General features: G+C 38.4%; 3 protein-coding genes and 1 pseudogene across 3 annotated transcripts; 3 read left to right on the top strand and 1 right to left on the bottom strand.

The window, feature by feature from the left end:
* Positions 1–142: 142 nt before the first annotated feature.
* On the top strand, positions 143–3,176 carry LOC126627641 (uncharacterized). The gene is made up of 4 exons (XM_050297152.1): positions 143–599; positions 1,136–1,410; positions 2,644–2,771; positions 2,964–3,176. The coding sequence occupies exons 1-3, from the start codon at positions 323–325 to the stop codon at positions 2,707–2,709; spliced, it is 618 nt and encodes a 205-aa protein (XP_050153109.1). The 5' UTR covers positions 143–322; the 3' UTR covers positions 2,710–2,771; positions 2,964–3,176.
* A 516-nt stretch (positions 3,177–3,692) lies between these two features.
* On the top strand, positions 3,693–6,963 carry LOC126630457 (nuclear pore complex protein NUP88-like; annotated as a pseudogene).
* Positions 6,964–7,224: 261 nt separating this feature from the next.
* On the bottom strand, positions 7,225–12,592 carry LOC126630456 (cytochrome P450 90A1-like). The gene is made up of 8 exons (XM_050300584.1): positions 12,022–12,592; positions 10,466–10,615; positions 10,048–10,293; positions 8,349–8,435; positions 8,068–8,146; positions 7,876–7,982; positions 7,645–7,778; positions 7,225–7,405 (listed from the first exon to the last, which is right to left on the bottom strand). The coding sequence occupies exons 1-8, from the start codon at positions 12,538–12,540 to the stop codon at positions 7,288–7,290; spliced, it is 1,440 nt and encodes a 479-aa protein (XP_050156541.1). The 5' UTR covers positions 12,541–12,592; the 3' UTR covers positions 7,225–7,287.
* A 2,397-nt stretch (positions 12,593–14,989) lies between these two features.
* Positions 14,990–15,527, top strand: LOC126630470 (auxin-responsive protein SAUR76-like). The gene has a single exon (XM_050300591.1). It carries the CDS (start codon positions 15,063–15,065, stop codon positions 15,426–15,428), a length of 366 nt encoding a protein of 121 aa, XP_050156548.1. The 5' UTR covers positions 14,990–15,062; the 3' UTR covers positions 15,429–15,527.
* Positions 15,528–17,833: the final 2,306 nt, after the last annotated feature.

Raw genomic sequence — 17,833 nt, 5'->3', positions numbered from 1 at the left:
TCCCTAATGGACCCTTTTTCTCAATAAAAAGAAATTAAATATGTCATTGCTTGTCGTTTTTGGGGCATTTAGGTATTGCCGTTAACCTTGTGGCGAGATAAATACCGAGAAAGAGAAGAGAGGACTCGTCCATTTAACCGGCTACGTCCCAACAAGTCCCAATCTTTGTCATCAAGCAAGAAACGAGTCCAGTCAAAACATTACGCCTAACGCCTGACGCCTGCGCTGCGCACCTTCCCCTCCTTCCCACCCCTTTTTATTACCTTCTTTCTCCCTCCCTCGGTTTCAGTCGAACCCAGAACTCGAAGTCGAAAATCAAGACATGGGTTTTTTGAAGGAGGAGAAGTCGAAGAGGGTTCTGAGGGGGGTTAAGACTGTGTTTTTCTTGATTGCTATGTTGATTTCTCTGCTGCTGTTTTCGGCTCCGATTCTGCTTGTGATTGCCGATACGCTTCTCCCTTCGGCTATACTTTCTGCCTCTTCGTCTTCTTCTTTGATTTCTCTTGAAGCGCTGTCGTCCCATTTCAATAACTACGATTTTCGATCCTCCCTCGTCGATATTCCGTTGATTTCTATCATCAGATCAGCTGTCATATTTTGTAAGTCTTAATCCCGACTCTTTTTGTTGCTTATTTTTTTTGGAACTACTTGTTTTTCTTTCAATTTCTAGCACAAAACTATGCTTTGCGACGTGCGTTAGGTTAGTTGGTCTGCCGTTCAACCGATCACGTTTGTATTGGGATAGCAGAAATGAGTTAGGATAGCTAGCTAGGACGGCCAGGACAGTCCTGTTGCTTTTCACCCGGGTTTGAATCTCAAAAAGCATACGCTTTGAGATTGCATGCGTGAGTTGGGTAAGTTAACCATAGCAGTTGATCCTGTCGCTTTACACCGGAGTTTGAATCCTAGTTCAAAAAGCATATGCTTTTAGACATAAGGTAGGTTTGTTGGCAAGGTCGGTATGTTATGTCACATGAGATACGTTTTTAGGATCGTAGACATGAGTCAGGTCAACTGGCCAAGATAGCGTGTTTTACCGCAGCCCGAGTTTGAATCACCTCCTCGTAGATTAGATTTCGCGACTAATCTGATTATGTTGAAGTTAATTTGAATTGGTTTATTTTTTAATCTGCAGGCGTTTACAGCTTCTGTGATGGACCAGGGCTATCACACGGACCGTATTTGGGGATCACCACCATGTGTTCTGTGCTGTCCCTGATTTTTGTTTCATTGAAGGCTTCGTATGTGTTTGGGGCTTCTGGTGTGGAGAGGGCGGAGTATGTGAGAGCAACAGATATTGCTCTGTTCATCTGCTCTCTTGCTTTGGCTGTTGGGCATATTGTGGTGGCGTATAGAACAAGTTGCAGAGAAAGAAGGAAGCTTTGGGTGTACAAAATTGACATTGAAGCTGTAAGTCCTTGCTCTCTAATCTCCATTTTCTCAATGAAGTTTTAATGAAACACTTCCGGTATTATTCACATTTAACGAAAAATCATATTTTTACCTTTCCATAGTACTATTCACTAAGCCCTTTATTTGTTATTTTTCATTAAAATTAAAGTTTTTCTGAATTTTTCGTTAGTTTTCTGTTTTCTCAAATGAAATCATATCAATTTTAGGGCTATAAGTTTTCTCTGTCCTCTTCGTCCTGAGTTCAAATTCTCTCCGTCCCCTTCAAAAATCACATTAAAAACATTCACTCAGCGCAATAACAATCAATCTAATGATGTTTTTCTTCATGTGTAAGTAAGAAGTATTAGGGTCGAATTTCGAAAATAATGATTTTGCCACCAAATTATTTGCCCACCCCTTTGTGTAAATATTGTATTACAAAAACGGAGTTTTAAGTATTTTTATTATAAAATAGCATTTTTAATTGGCTTATTTGGGCATAAGCCTTTGAGTCAATTGGGATGTTTGTGGTTCAACCACTACCATAGAAATTCGCTTAAAAGTTTCAATTTGATTGCTGATTTTGGTTTTGGCCAATAATTTAATTAATGATAATGAAAGGGTTGAATACTTTGAATTTTCAATTTATAATCCTCTGGAAGGTCAATATTCATATTCTTTTTTCTCAAGGCAGCATTGAAAACGTTTAGGATGCTTCCCCCATATTAATACTAATCTTTGTCCATAATCCCTGCATTTTCCATTTTTTCTTTACTTTTTTTTCTTTTTTTTAATTTTACTTTTCTTGAGGGTGAGCCTTGGGGTGAAGTAAATGTTGCTCTTTTGTACCCAAAACATCACAAATTCGAGTCGTAAAAAGCCTCTTTACAAAATGAAAATAAAACTGCTTACGATAGACGCCTCTCAACTCTCGCAAAGTGGAAGTTTTTCAAGTTTTCTTGGCGAATTGTTAAAGTATATATTAGTGAGTCCTGTATTCGAGGAAGAATGCGTGATGGGTGGCCGTTTACAGAGATGGGCAGCTTTGCCTTTGCATTTGAATTGTTCATCACATGCCATTTGCAGCGACTCTGCCAAATATTGTCAAATCAAAATAAACTACTTTCTGCCATCAAAATCTTCCCTAATTCATGTGCTTTCTGCTAATCCCCAATTAATCCATAACATGATTAAGTGTAAAACGTTCATGATTTATCAAATGCTGATGTGAAAATTGCCATGTGTTTGCAGGTTTCAGCTTGCAAAAATGGGTTCCCTAGGTACCAGAAGCTTCTGAAAGAAGAAAGGGTGAAGTAAATTCACACGACATGTGAAGTTATTTTTAGCCAATCCCAATCTTACCGATCATTCGGTTACAGGTAAATTTCATTTTGCAGCAGTTAATTTTCGAAAGTGTTTTATAACGGTTAAAAGAATTTTAAATTTTTGAGATAACAAATAACGCCAATAATAAAAACACGTGTGATCAGAAGTGCTTCTCGAGACGTTTTCCCTTACGTTTCCCTATGTTATGATCTCTTCTCATCTATGTGGCTTTTGTTTTGGTGCAGATTTGTTAATTAAATAGGAGAAGGTATAGAAGCAGCCCCTTCAATCAACATCATGTTGTGCAAATGGAGGTTGTGCGTAGAGAGAGTATAGAGGTGGTTTCCGCTGCGGCAAATACCATCATTTTTTGTTGTTCTTTGCATTCAACAATTGTACAGTTAAATTTGTATGTGAAAGGCATAATATTTATGAAACTAGCCGAAGTTTGTAATGTTCGTGCAAGTGCCTAACCGTAGCATACCCAAATCACGAATTGGCCTATGAATTTTCAACATGGTTCTGAAAAATCGTCTCTAAAACATGAAGTTATCAATACATATGTTTCTCCAGAAACATGGGTTTTGAAGAAGGCCACATTCATTCATTGTTCTCAAAATCTACTGTTGATTCAATTCTAAGAGAAATGTTAAGAAGACTATTTCAAAATAGAACTCTCTGTCATCTCATGTTTTTAGTACTAATATTGACACGAGAATTGACGTTAAATTATAAAGTGGTAGAGAGTCTCTTGCATTTCTCCAATTCTAATATTTGACAATTTAACAATTATTTTATTAAAACTTGACTTAATGATATTTTTCTTTTGAGCGTTGAGAAAGATCTTAAATTCAAATTCTGAAATATATATTGTGTTGTGTTTTTTATTGGTGCCGCGCTTGGCCCGTGTGGCGGGTGGTGCGTTATAAATGCAGAGCGCGCTTCTACATTGCCTCGCGTGCAATGCAAAATAAATGACGTCATTCTCTCTGTTTGATGGAAAATTTTTAGTTGTGACGGGAACACAAGTGATACATCACGTATTTTAATAAGAGTGGTGAGAAATTTTATTTTTTTAAGTTATTAACTTTTTAACACACATATTCAACCATTTGTATAATAACACGTGACATGATGTACCATCCGGTGTATCGATTACACTGGAAAAATGTCTCCTGTTTGACCCCGTGGCGTAGTTTTTTGAAGCAAAACCACAGTGCGAAAAGAGCCTCCGCAACTCTCAGAGCTCGAAAGAAAAAGACTGATAGAAAATGAGGTACAACTTCGACCCGCGGGCAACGGAACCGGAACCGGAACCGGAGCCGGGCCGGTCTCCGACGCCCGGAAGAGACGAAGTGGAGTGGGTCCCGCTGCAGAACCAGCCGGTCTACTCCTCCTCTCCGGTCCACGACTCGACCGGGGCTCGGGCGCCCAGAAATCTCTTGGCCTGGGACGGAGCGTCTCGGTTTTACTTCTGGGACTCCGATAAGCTATGCCTTCATCGGATGTCCATTCGGCGAACCCGACCCGACTTCCGTCACCGCTGCTTTCCCTTCCAAGGTTTCCTCTCTTTCCCTCATTTTTTTTGAACTTCAATTTCTTAGATTCTGTTTGGTTACTGAGAAAATTGAAGGATTAGAAAGCAATTGCACCTCGAATTGTACTCAGCTGAGCTTAGTGTAATTAGTTTCCTTGCTTGGATTTGATGATAACAGAAAGTGATGATTTTGGAACCTATAATTTGTATAAGAATTGAAAATTAGTTGAAAAGATAATTCTTTAAAGATGATTGCGAAATATGTTTCTAACTTATCTTTAAGTGCATTGTTGATGATGCTCGTAAATTGATAGGTACTGCAACCGGATGTAAAGCTCGACTTTGCGGTTCACAAAATCTCGATCAATAGGAATGGATCAGCATTGCTCCTTTCAGGTTCGAGTAATCTATGCGTTATGTACCTTTATGGGTGGACTTCCAACAAAGACAAGGCAACCATTTGCAGGTATGATCGGAAGATGGCAATACGTTATTAATTTTCATTTTCATCTTAAACATGTTGTGTTGGGGTGTCTTAGAAAGCCGCTTGAGCAGGGAATGAACTGTAATGGTGGTTTAGATTATACGTTGACATGTTCGTTTAGGCTTAATTTTACGTGTTAACTTCTTTTGCAATTCCCACACGCACTAGAGTAAGGAAAGGGAAATAAAGAAGAAATTATAGTAAGGCGCAAATATGGGGGTCCTCTTATGATCTTCTCTTGGAGCACAGTATGATTTATTTTGTTCCTATCTCTCCCTCCCTCGCTATCAAAGTTATCATCCTGATTTTTAATTTTAGATTTTGATGACAAGTTTGTGCCTTTTATCAAGTACTTGCTCAGGAAATTCATGTAGTAGCCTGTGCTTCCTTTTTAGAAATGTACTTGTGGGTATAATACAGTTTCCAGTTTATTGGAGGTTGCGTTGCAAATTAAATAATTTGATGTTCCAAAGTAAATATACTTAAGGTATCTGTTATTTTTCAAATGAAACCTTACAGGACTGTTCCTGTTGGTTCACAAATCTACTTAAGTGGAAACACTATCATACGTATACTGCAAGTTTCATGGCATCCTAACAGTGACACCCATCTGGGAATTCTTTCTTTGTGAGCCAACTCCAGGCAAGCTATCACCTTTGAAGCTTGATCAACCTCTTGATAGTACTCTTTGGTTCGGGCTTCCTCCCCCTCTGTTGAGATTGGCTATTGTGGATCTGGCTCTGCCTAGGAAAGCAAAGAGTGGTTCTCTTATTAGGATGTTTACTGATCCCCTGATGTTGGAAAGAATATACACCCTTCATGATGGAGGGTTAGATTCAATAGTGTTGCATTATCTCCCGTTTACAAGTCAGATTAGCGGCAAGAACCAGACCATGAGAACTCCATCAGTGCATCCTGTTCTAAGCACATGCCAGGGGGAATACCCCTCGCAATCTCCACTATCAGGTTTTGTGCATTATCAGATTCATTTGCCTGTTCATGGATTGTGGGACTCGCTGTTTTGCGAGAATGTATAGTGCTGGAGATGAAGACTTGGAACCTATTGCTTCCTCTTCAAGTCGATATGGAGAACAAATTTCTTTGCCTTGAAGAACCAAAAGAGAAAGATATGCCAAATCTTATAAGCAAAGAACTCCTAGTTGGACCTAAGGTGGTTCTTCTTCCTCAGAGCTCACCAAGTTTGCGTTCTCTTTCTGCTGATTCAATTGAAGGTCGACCAAAGCTTCATAAGTACTTCAGAAGCTTTCATGAATATTATGCAGAGTATAACACACATACAAACCATGTTTAGTTGTGTCAAAACTACCTTCTTATGGGTAGTGGTTCCTATTTTGTTGCTTTATGAACTTTTCCTCCAATTTTCTAGGTTTACTTTGAACTCGAGTATCATGGACCCATCTTGAAGAGGATAATTGATGACCAGCATGCTCGTCTAGGTGCTGCACAACAGAGGCTTTCGCAAGTTGAGGAGAAACAATCAAAATTGGAGGACAGAATTGATAGTGCAATCCAGATGCACATTCTTCTGGAGGAGCGCTTGAAACGTTTAAGAAACTTGCCTGGGCCTGTCCAGAGCTGAGTGAGAGTTCAAGTCGGAGCTTGGTAATAGTTCGTAGTCAGTAATTTTCTGTTTTCGTATTTTACTGGTTCCCCAAATCGTCATGATTCACTCCTGTTTAAGTTATTAGCCTATACATTTTTGGTTCTGGTGGTTTCATATCTTGCATGGCCAGCACTACTTATTCACTTTTAACATACATTTTTGTTGCTAAGCAGACCACTTCTCAGGAGTTGAATTGGATGAATTGCGTTCTTCCATTAACACTGTAACTGCAAGGTTGAGAAGGCACACACAATCGCCGAAAAGCAATGCATCAAACCAACGTCGGCCGATAGCAAGGAGGAAAGATCCTGTGCAAGAATCTCAAGTCTCCCATCTGAAATTCTCAGTTGAGAAACTTTCACTGGTCAATTGAAAATTCGAAAAAGGTTAGGCCTGTTGAATCTGAATTTAAAAGTCGGGAAACCAGCAGATGCTGAGACCTACTTTGTTTCTGAATCTGTGATTAAGTTATGGTAACCGGATGTAAGTTTTGAAACTATGGCGGTGCACGATATGTCCTTTTATTAAAGACGGTGCCATTTTGAACGGTATTGCTCGGCACATCATGTGTAATAATACCATTGGTTGGAAGCTTGAAAATATCTGTCCGCTGGTATGACAGGTGTCATAATACCATTGGGTGTAAGCTTGAAAAAATCTCTCCACAAACACAAGCAGAAGAAGGCATCGAAGAGGAAAGTTCGGGTTGATTTTACACACTTATTCATGAATAGTTTTTGTGCCGATTATCTTTTTCCTTTTTAATAATTGAAGCGCATTAAGATAGGCTAAAACCTAAAAGACCTGCAAATTCTGCAATCACCTACTAAACCTGAAGGTTATTACAAACTAATCCAAAAATTAATTAATTAAATAAATTTTATTGGGTTGGAGATCAAAGGTTCTTACAGCTCTACTACTACTTTACTCTTTACATTGCCCATATGACACATTGTTCCTCCGCTGCACATTGATCGGGTACCTCTTCTGCGTCCTCGTCGTGGGAAAAAACACCAGCTTATCTTCCTCGGCAGGAACCCAACTGCCAAAATTAACATGAACAATTAGCATTGTTAGTTCGACAGGAAATACGCACAAATACAACTAGTTGCAAACGTTTACTCAAAACTAGAACCGGTAAAACCAAACAGACAATAACCCGTATACCAAAAACACTGTTTCATGCCGCTTTATTACCATTTTAGTGTCCCTGAAGTTTTATTTTTGAGTAAAAATTTGTTACCGATTTTATTTGTGCAGTTTACGTTGTATTTTGCATACCTGAAACGAGTGACTAAGTGATGAAGGAAGACGGAGATTTCTACTCTAGCAAGCTCAGAGCCGGGGCAGAACCTTGGCCCTCCTCCAAATGGTGTGAACACATTTGATGGGCTTGTCGTCGGTCCAGATTTGTTCTACAAAATCATGTTTACAATAATTAATTAGAAATTGAAAAACAAAAAGCATGAGTAAACATAATTATTAGAGGCAGAGATGTATAATTAAAAGTACCTGCCACCTCCATGGATTAAAAGTTCGAGCGTCCTTGAAATGATCTTGGTCTAGATGTACGGCACGAAACGATGCAAATGCCTTCCATCCTTTGGGGATTGTGTATCCTGTTTTTAGTACTTTCACCGATTAAGAACTCGTAAAATATTTAGTTTCGAATGCAAGTTATTTATGCGGTACGAAGGTTGTTACCCTTAATGTGAACGTCCGTCATTGCCCGCCTAAATACCCCGCTAATTATGTTTGCAACTCGCAAGGTCTCGTTGACAACCTAAACATAGACAAAAAAAGGCGGATCAACTTTCAAGAATTAGAGTCCTGCAAGTCGTAAGTACGTTTGGCACATTGTATGGATCTAAACAACAATCTCATGAGGTTTAATAGTTCGTTATTAAAGTCTGACGCAGTACCTCAATTTATTGATGAGTTTAAACGAAGCGTAATTTCCAGATATTAGAATTAACCATACTTACACATTGAGTGAATGGCATTGCCTTATAATCACTCCATTCCAGAGGCTCTGACGACTTCTTTTTCGCCCTAATTTGCTCATGTTCTTCCTGCAATGTGGATTCAAAACTTCATTAGCAATTTAACACTTCACCCAAAATATATAATGAAATAAAAATACTTCGTCGATTCAAGAAAGACAATGACCAATTTATCTAGTATGGACCGGCGCATAGCACGAATTGAGATATTAGACGTTAAATTTTTTTGTCACTGTTCTAGATCTTAATCCAGACTACGAGCCGGTCCGCTCTAGAACTTTCGAGTAAGGAGACAATCCGACGGTGGAGCTTGGAACATCACACAAGTGCAGACACCAAAACAATCCTAGGAATCGAAAAATGGTAACAAAGCTAGAGTGCTGACTCCATTACTACCAACCCCCTACCACTCTTTACACCGTTGGATTTTTGAGGTCCTAGAAATCAGAACCACCCGATTCCCAATGGCCCAGCTTTGGGACCCTAGGGTCCAAAAGCCATAAAGTAGGAGGAAGTAGTAGAATGACGAAAACACCCTCCCAAACCAGGTGCACGTGACGCAAATAGAGGCGATGTGGTCAAAAGACCAAATCTGACGAGAATCCGACAATATTTACAGCACAGTGAAGCGTGCAGTTTTGAAGGGAGGGAAGGGAAGGACATGCCATCATTTTGGGATTTGGATTGTCTGCTCTCCTATTTCGGTACCTTTCTCATGCCCTCCTGTTTTGTGTGATCACGGTTAAGCTACGTTAACATTTTATATTGATTTTTTTTATAAAAATAATAAAATAAAAAGAAATAGTAATATAAAATATTGATATGGCTTAACCGTGATCACACAAACAAGAGGACCCATCAAGAGGCAGACAATCCAAATCCATCATTTTGTCCGTTGGTTTTATCCGAATGTTGTCTCACTTTTACATTCTCTACTTTACTCTCTATTTTTGACCACCATCCAACACTTTACGCTACATTTTCCTTGATTTCGCTAGGAAAGTAATTTTTGGACTTCCCTTTACGGTTGGACACTTCTTTTTTATTCGTTGTCCTAAGATTGAATAAATAAAAAGAAAACTGAAAAATACCAACATCATGAAGAATGCGGAAGTAAAAAACAAGAGTGTATATTTCACTATCTTGAATTTATGGTACGTTACGTAAGAAATGAGCAATACATGCATCGGTAGTAGAGCGACTGATTTAGCAAAATTCATCTGTTAATTTTGTGCAAACATCACATGCAACAATCTTTTTAGTTATTTTATTTTTTCAACAAACAATATTATTTACCATAAGGGGGAGGGGATGAACTTAGTCTCATAATAGGTTAGCAATAATGTGATTCAAATTTGCATTTGACAAGATTCGAACATAAGACTTCTCACTTTCAAGTGAAGAAGAATACCAATAGACTGTAGTACTAAATGATTACGAGGATACGTAATTAAGTTACATAATTTTACGTACGTAAATACGGATTTAATCAATTACACATCCAAAGTTATCTAAAATAACTAATCCAAACAATGTGAATGGTTGAGGATTTAGATAAGAAAAATGTGGATGTTGAAATGCCTAACATAGTAACACGAACATATGATGGGAGTTGCAAGACTGGCAGTCCCCACTAGGCAAATAAAGTGAGAAAAGAAAAAGGATGCGGGTAGAGTGGCACCTTGAGTTGAGCATGGGCCAGAGGTGTCTCCGTTAAGAACTTGACGGCAAGTGTCATGATTGTTGAAGTGGTTTCGTAGCCAGCCACCAGCAAAGCAAGCAAGAAATCCACAATCTCCTCATCTGAGAATGCGGTGTCTCCGCCCAAAAGTGCGCCTAACATGTCCTCTTTTCTCTTCCCGGCTTCGCTCTCCTCCCTCCTCTGCCTCACTATCAAGCTCAACGCTTCCGCCACCTTTGTCCTAGCCTTCAAGTTCAAATTCCCATTTTGATTAACTAATTAACGTTAATGACATCAATAATATTTTTTAGATGCAAAACCGATACACTTGCTAACATTCTCTAAATGTGTTTTCAAATAGCATTACTCTATTTACGCAATAAATTAAGTAACGGGCAAGAAAAAGAGAGGAATTTACGGTAATGGCCCGGCGGTAGGTGGTGGAAACTAGAGGCAAAGGAACGGAGAAGAAGCCTTCGATTAGTAGGACGTACTCCTTTCTTAGACTCTCGGTCCATTCATTTGGATCAAAGCTCATGAGTTGCTTCACTGCTAGTTCAAAAGTTATCTGCACATAATTTAATTAAATAATTAATTCACTAACGTAAACTATAATTAATAAAGGATCTAAAAAATATAAATCAAGAAGTGTATGAGCTACCATGAAAATGATGGCTCAAGGGAACGGTTTTATTTTTCTTACTTTCACTTGCATGTATCTAACCCAATCTAGGGGATCGAAAAAAATTTCAGTGTGTTCGGAACACGAGCGGTACACTAAATGTGATCATCCGATTAAAGGAAAGTTCTTGTTTTTTTTTCTAAGTATTTCTCTAATTATATAATAACATGTAGTGTAGCGCTCCGTGTTCTACCCATAATGAAAATGGATCTAGTTACCTCCATTTCTCTTTGACATGAACGGTGAACCCAAGCATAATACCATCATAAATTAATTAATTAAATTAAACCAACCAATGGGATACGATTAATTCTGAAAATCACTTTTTATTAAAACATTCTAAACAAACTTTACCTTTGTCCTCTACTTTTTGAGGAATAAGAAAAAAACAAGTTTGTCAAATATCACTTTTGCATTTATAATAAAACTATTTTGATGCACGAAATTGACAAATTCTCAAACAAATTTTCTGCAAGTGGCCTTCTACTATAGTGCGGTGAAGAAGAGTGTTGTATTTACATCGCGACATAAGTTTGAACTCTGTTGCCTCTCTATTCTAAAAAATTCTCTAGTATGAATCACTCATATCATATAATGAAAAAAGATCCTTGTCGGATCATTTTCCTATGGATCCTAAGGATCTTGTGATCATAATCGTCCATCGTAGATCGTGCAATTAGAAATCATTTTAAAATTTAAAATTAAATATAAATAATATCTAATGAAAACTACGTTATACGATGGACGGTTCCCTAAAAAAAGATTTTCCTTATATAATTATAAGTGATCTCGACCTATACTAAATAATTAATAAGTGTATCGATTTTAAGTGTCCAAACATCATCTTTGTATTTAACTCAATAAACGACAACAAGAAGAAAAGCAAGAAAAGTTTACCAACTCCCGTATTTAACGAGAGAATTTTTTTAATCGTCCAGAATATTGAGTTGTACGCTATTTGTTTAGGGAAAGAACTTCTGAACAATTCAGCAGCAGGTCCTGCTTACAATCAATTCCGGCTTGCTAAACACGTGTTCAAGTTGGAATTGGGCGTAAGCAGGACATGCTGCTGAATTTACAGCAGCCAAGTTCAGTTGTTTGTTTAGATAATGAAAGTATGTGTTTATGTTCTTAACAGACTAAAATACCTCCCATATTTAACATGTAAAAAGAAAACACCATCTTCTATTTCTAACTTGGTGAAGAAAAGTAATACTTTCATCTTTTAAGGTCTTAATTTCGAATTCCGAACATGCCCTAATCCTATCTTAAAAAGAAAAGTTGTACCCTACCTTTTTGGCCTCCTCCATGAGAAAGATCCGGTCGGCCCAGGAATCCATGTTGAGCCGGATCAACCGGTCTATGTCGTCCAAAAGGTGGTCCCTAATGATCGAAGAGTTTGCAAAGCTCATGGTCAGAGAATGCATCCGTTTATGGAGGCTGCCCTTCATCAGCAGCAAAGAGTGCTTCCCCATAAGGTTGGTTATGGAGCCCGGGTAGCTGCACTCGAACAGCTTCCCTTCGTTCTGCAAGATGAAACGATTGGTCTCCGGGTCGGTGGAGAACACGGTCGGCTCTCCGAACACGTGAGTTGTGAACAAGGGTCCGAACCGGTTCACGCGCTCGTCGATGAACGGTTCCGGGTTCTCAGTCTTGTAGGCTTTAATAAGCTGCAGAGTCTCCCCTATAAATGGTAACCCTAGGTTCCCCGGAGGCAGCCTCAGCCTCCGGCACCTAGACTTTCTGAGAAAAATAAAAACTAGGGTTGAAAGGAGAGAGAAAACCAAGAAAAATGAGAAGAGGAAATCCATGGGGTTTTTAATACTTGGTAGACACACACAGTCTCTCTCTCTCTCTCTCTCTCTCTCTCTCTCTCTCTCTCTACCAGCTCAGTGTGTGTATATATTTATATGTATATATTTGGGTATGGGAGGTGGGTATATATAGAAAAAGGAAAGAGTGCGGGGTATGGGAGGGTGGTGGGGGAAGCACACGGATGGTTTCGAGAATCGACAAATGGATCGATGGATCTGATTTCTAAATAAGAATCTAAAGGAGGGGAAGAGAGGAGAGAAAGAAACTAATGTAGGATATTTTAGTATCTGATAGCTTTTTATAGTTTCTTTCCTTTTTTTCTTCATAAAACGATATCGTCCCCTTCTGTGTCTACGTGGGATACTAGTCGTGAGACTTTGTTGGGGAAAATATGGAGTGGGAAAAAGAGAGGGTTGTTGGTTACGGTGTGCTTCATGTGGTGATTGATATGGCGTGAATGTGTTGAAGTGTCCATGTCTTGTCTTGGGCCGTTTGATTGGGATAATGGATTAGCGACAAAAGATAGTTGTCCAAGGATAAATTATTAGGAGCAAAATTAAAAGGGTAGTTCTATTCACCTATTTTTACTTTCTACATATTTTTGTTAATTTTTTGTCATTAAACTTTTTCAGTTCATTTGATCCGAATGTTGAAATTTGAAAGGGTTGTGCAAGAAATAAAAATGAGTGTTTGGATAGAGCTACTCAATTAAAATTGTAGAATTAAAAGTTTTCAGGATCACAGATCACAAACGTAAATTTAAATACGCTTTATAATCAATAAATAATAAAAAATCTATAAAGATGAAGCTAGTCTTAACTAATATCAATCTCATCACAAAAATACATTATTCATTCTACTATAAGAGCGCGTTTACTAATTCGTAATCAAATTGAGAGGAATTGAATTGAGAATGAATTGGATTGAAGAGGAAATGAAATGAGGCGGAATCAGAATCAAATTCCTGTTGAAGTTGTTTACTAAAACTGTCTGGAATCGGAATAGAATTTCATAAAACTGTTTACTAATTCTGCAGAATCGGAATATAAACCAGTATGATTACTAAAATGCCCTTGTCCTAAATAAAATATTTATATACTTTTTTTAATAAAATTTGATATAGTATATAATAGTACGAAAAAATTAAATTGCTTTTTTATTTCATAGACACACTAAAATGATTTTGTTTATTTTTTTTTTTATAAATTTAAGTATTTATTTTAATATTTAAATTTTCTCATTCAAGTTGTAGTTTTTTCTCTTCGGCATATGTATGGAGTTGTGCTTAATGTGAGTCTAGGGTTAAGGACAATCTTGGAAATAATGAAAGTAAGTGACGGCATAAAGGGAAAAAAATTATCATTCCGATTTCTTGGGCAATCCAGAATCCAAATACCTTCTCTATGTTAGGTATTCAAATCAGCCAAATCTTGGAATTTGATTCCATTTTTTGTGTGGGCCCCACACACTTTTGATTCCTCCTAATTTTAATAAACACATGTATAATCCATAATCGGAATTAGATTCTTTATTCTCATTGCGATTACGGGTTAGTAAACACGCTATAAAGTATATTGGTTTCAATTTACACAACGTACTGCTTGGAATTAATAAGCGCAAAACCTTCCTCATCATAGTATATACTCGCAAACAATAATAAATTATTGGTTTTCATTAAGCTTGTTAAAGAAACCCTCCTAACCATGTGGAAGGCTAGCTAATAATAATAAACCTACTCATATAAAACATAAGAAAACATCTCTTGAACATCATTATGATTACTAAACCAAATTCAATTTGTTTAATTTAGCCATTAATTATTTTTCATGTGGTGCAAATTTTTTTTTTAATATTTCTAAAGGTGTTTATATCATATTTAGGGCCTCCGTATTTAGATCTCGTACAAATACTCGGGGGACTTAGATGTAATTATGTAATAAAGGAATGGGCAAATATGTAATAAGTGAGGAGTCCTTATTCTATAAAAGGACCCATTACCCTCACAATTAGGGAGGTCAATTCCTAAGGCTCCTCACCCCCTCAAGCTCTCACTCTCAGAGTCTCTCAAATTCATTACAGAGGCTCTCTCTCTCCCCTTCAGAAATACAATATCAGTGTGGACGTAGCCCAAACCTTGGGGTGAACCACGATACATCTTGTGTTATTTACATTTCTTGCATATTCACGGTCGGATTTACGTTGTTCCAAGACCTCCAATTTTGTGCATCAACATTTGGCGCCGTCTGTGGGAATCGACATAAAAAATTATGTCGGTTCTCTTTTTTATTTTTTCATCAAATCTCACCACTGTGAATCTGCAGAAACCAAGAACCAAACAACCCAACACCCACACTCAGAGACACACCCATTCAATCTACAAAGAGAGAGAGAGTATCTACCTCCACTTAAAGCATGTCGTTTTGCTCCTCCCTGTCATCTCCCCACTCTCTATTTCTCCTTCTAAAACCAAATCTCAAGCTCTCGATTCAGGCTCTCTTTCTGAAAACCATTCATATCAATGGCCAAAAATGGGAAGCTAACAAAGCTCAAGTCAGTGCTGAAGAAGTGGAACTCCTTTAGCAAGCAGAACAGCCGCCGCAGCCTCAACTCTGTGGTCTCTGCAGCAGATGAAGATTACTCCACCGACGGAATAATTTCAGGAGATCTCCGCCCCGTCTATGTGGGCAAGTCCAGAAGATGTTACCTTGTGGCCTCCGACGTCGTAAACCACCCGCTTCTCAAGGAGAAGGTCGAAAGGTCAGACCACAACACGATCAACATCGCATGCAAAGTGGTGTTGTTTGAGCACTTGTTAGGGATGCTCGAGAATGCCGATCCACAGCCCGAGTTAATGGACGAGTTAGTCGAGTTCTATGCCTGCTGAGGGAAATATTTAGAAGTTATGCCATGTATGTATGTGCATGGTGTGACTACGTCACTGAGGAAAATAATGAGAGAGTGGTGGGGGTGATTATCTGTGGTGGATCTTTCAACCAAAACGGATCAAAGTGGATATTTCAACCAAAACGTTGACAGAGGCGCAGTGGAAAGAAAATAATATAAAAAGGAAAAGACCCTAGCATTCGTGGTCCCGATGGTGGAGATACTCCGGCGAGCTTCAACCACTCCAAAACCTCAAAAGGTGATGGGAATGATTATATCTCCGACGAGGGAGCTATCTTCGCAAATATACAGTTCTACAGTGTCCATGTTATGGAATATGAATTTGAAGCTCTTGTCAAGCTTTTGGACAAGATGCTGCATTCAATGCCACAATCACCAGGTAAGCAGCTCGTCATTGTGCATCTACAGATCATCAGCATCAGTGAGTAAGCTCACTCATCACCTTTTAAAGACAAGCAAGACAGTTCTCCAAAGAGTCCTAAGAATCTATCAGCTGTGCAACGATCTGACACAAATATTATCAGATTGGAGATCAGAGAACTACAACAAGCCAGCCATGCAGTGGAAGGAGTTCAACGAGCTATGCCAAGTTAAAGTGCCATCATTAAGAGTCTGATAAGACATGATAACAAAGAGAAAGTGGAAACGAGGAGGCGGGTTGTTGCTGCTTGCCTTCACCACACATAGGAGAGATAATTTATTTTGATGAGCTCAAGTTTTTTATCTTAGATTGTGAGTGGTTCTGCGGCGAGGTGCTAGGCCAACTTAACCACACGGTTGGCGATGCTCCTGTGACTCACATCGTTGCAGACGGTTGGATGTCGGTGTTTCTTTTCCAATACCTACTTTAGCACAGGGTGCACATGCATGACAACTCAGAGACAGAAAGAGGTGCAGTAAACGGAGAAAGCAAAACCATGCAGCAGAGAAAAAGAAAAGGTGCAAAGCAAAAGTGAAAAGGAAAAGGAAAAGAGAAAATAAGAAAAGCAAGAATTTTCCTATGATTACGATTCATTTTGTCTGCCAGGTGAAGAGATAGAGAGAGTGGTGGAAAAGCAAAAGCAAAAGCAAAACAGAAAACGAAAGAAAAAGTAAAGTAGAAAACAAAAGCAAAAGCAAAAGCAACGCACCAACGATCTTTGTTTTTGTATGATGTAATTTATTTTTCTTATCTTTCTGAGACATCTGTATAAACCCCATCAGAGGGTAATAATAAAAAAATAAAAAAATAAAAAAATAAAAAAATAAAAAAATAAAAAAAATAAAAAAATAAAAGCCCAAAATAAGTAGGCTGAAATGTTGTGTGAAGAGCGAAGGCTCATATGCCCAAAAGAGTCAGGCCCTTTATTCTCACCAACCAGGTAACAAAAAATACGCCCAATACTACAAAAAATTATTCGGCAACTTGCCGCTATTGCCACCAAACCAGGTGATCAAAAGTACGCCCAGTACTCCAAAATTATTCGGCAACCCACCACTATTACGATAAACCGGGTGATGAAATGTACAACCCGTACTCTAATATCATTTGGCAACTAGCCATTCATGCCACCAACCAGGTGATGAAATGTACAACCCGTACTCTTCTTCATGCCACCAACCAGGTGATCAAAAGTATGCCAAGTACTCCAAATTATACATGGGCATTACTCATGTCATTCATACATAAACATTCATGAGCATCACTCATGACAATCATACATAAACATTCATGACCATCATTCATATCAACATTCATGAGCATCACTCATGTTAACATTCATGAGCATCACTCATGACAACATCCATGAGCATCACTCATGTCAATCAACGTAAACATTCATGAGCATTACTCATGTCAATCAGTTTCAAAAGCTTCATTTACAGAGAGAGCTCTAACTTCAAAAGCTTCATTTACAGAGCTCTAGTTTCAAAAGCTTCATTTACAAAAGCTCCAGCTTCGAAAGCTTTATTTGCAAAGCTCTAGCTTCACTTGCAAAGTTTCACCTACAAAGCTTCAGTGCAAGGTATACAAATACCGCATCCGAATAACCGCCACTTCGGCCCATACATGGATTCAATTTGAAGTCTCCAGCCAACAGATTCTATTGACCGAAGACTTGAGGGACTACATTATGTACCATATATTGGGCCTCAACTGGGCCTCATGAAAAATACTTGGGGGACTTAACCCATTATTCATGTATTGAGGAGCGAACTCTTATTTTATAAAAGAGACTCCCTCACTTTCATTAGAAAGCACCCATCATTTATGTATTGAGGAACGAGTCCTTATTTTATAAAAGGGACTCCCTCACCATCATTAGAAAGCATCAACTCTAGCCCATCATTTATGTATTGAAGAGCGAGCTTTTATTCTATAAAAGGGACTCCCTTACCTTCAAC

Source organism: Malus sylvestris, chromosome 7 (genome assembly GCF_916048215.2).
Source record: "Malus sylvestris chromosome 7, drMalSylv7.2, whole genome shotgun sequence".
NCBI classification, from domain to species: Eukaryota; Viridiplantae; Streptophyta; class Magnoliopsida; order Rosales; family Rosaceae; genus Malus; species Malus sylvestris.
The sequence above is the reverse complement of the archived record's forward strand: the minus strand, read 5'-3'. Positions and strand labels throughout refer to the sequence as shown.

Excerpts from the sequence above, each read along its gene's own strand:
- LOC126627641 (XM_050297152.1), top strand. The coding sequence starts at position 323 with ATGGGTTTTTTGAAGGAGGAGAAGTCGAAGAGGGTTCTGAGGGGGGTT. Across the intron at positions 600-1,135 it reads CAGATCAGCTGTCATATTTT|GCGTTTACAGCTTCTGTGAT; the intron begins GTAAGTCTTAAT and ends TTTAATCTGCAG. Across the intron at positions 1,411-2,643 it reads ACAAAATTGACATTGAAGCT|GTTTCAGCTTGCAAAAATGG; the intron begins GTAAGTCCTTGC and ends ATGTGTTTGCAG.
- LOC126630456 (XM_050300584.1), bottom strand. The coding sequence starts at position 12,540 with ATGGATTTCCTCTTCTCATTTTTCTTGGTTTTCTCTCTCCTTTCAACC. Across the intron at positions 10,616-12,021 it reads TCATGGAGGAGGCCAAAAAG|ATAACTTTTGAACTAGCAGT; the intron begins GTAGGGTACAAC and ends AATTATGTGCAG. Across the intron at positions 7,406-7,644 it reads CACTTAGTCACTCGTTTCAG|TTGGGTTCCTGCCGAGGAAG; the intron begins GTATGCAAAATA and ends TAATTTTGGCAG.
- LOC126630470 (XM_050300591.1), top strand. The coding sequence starts at position 15,063 with ATGGCCAAAAATGGGAAGCTAACAAAGCTCAAGTCAGTGCTGAAGAAG.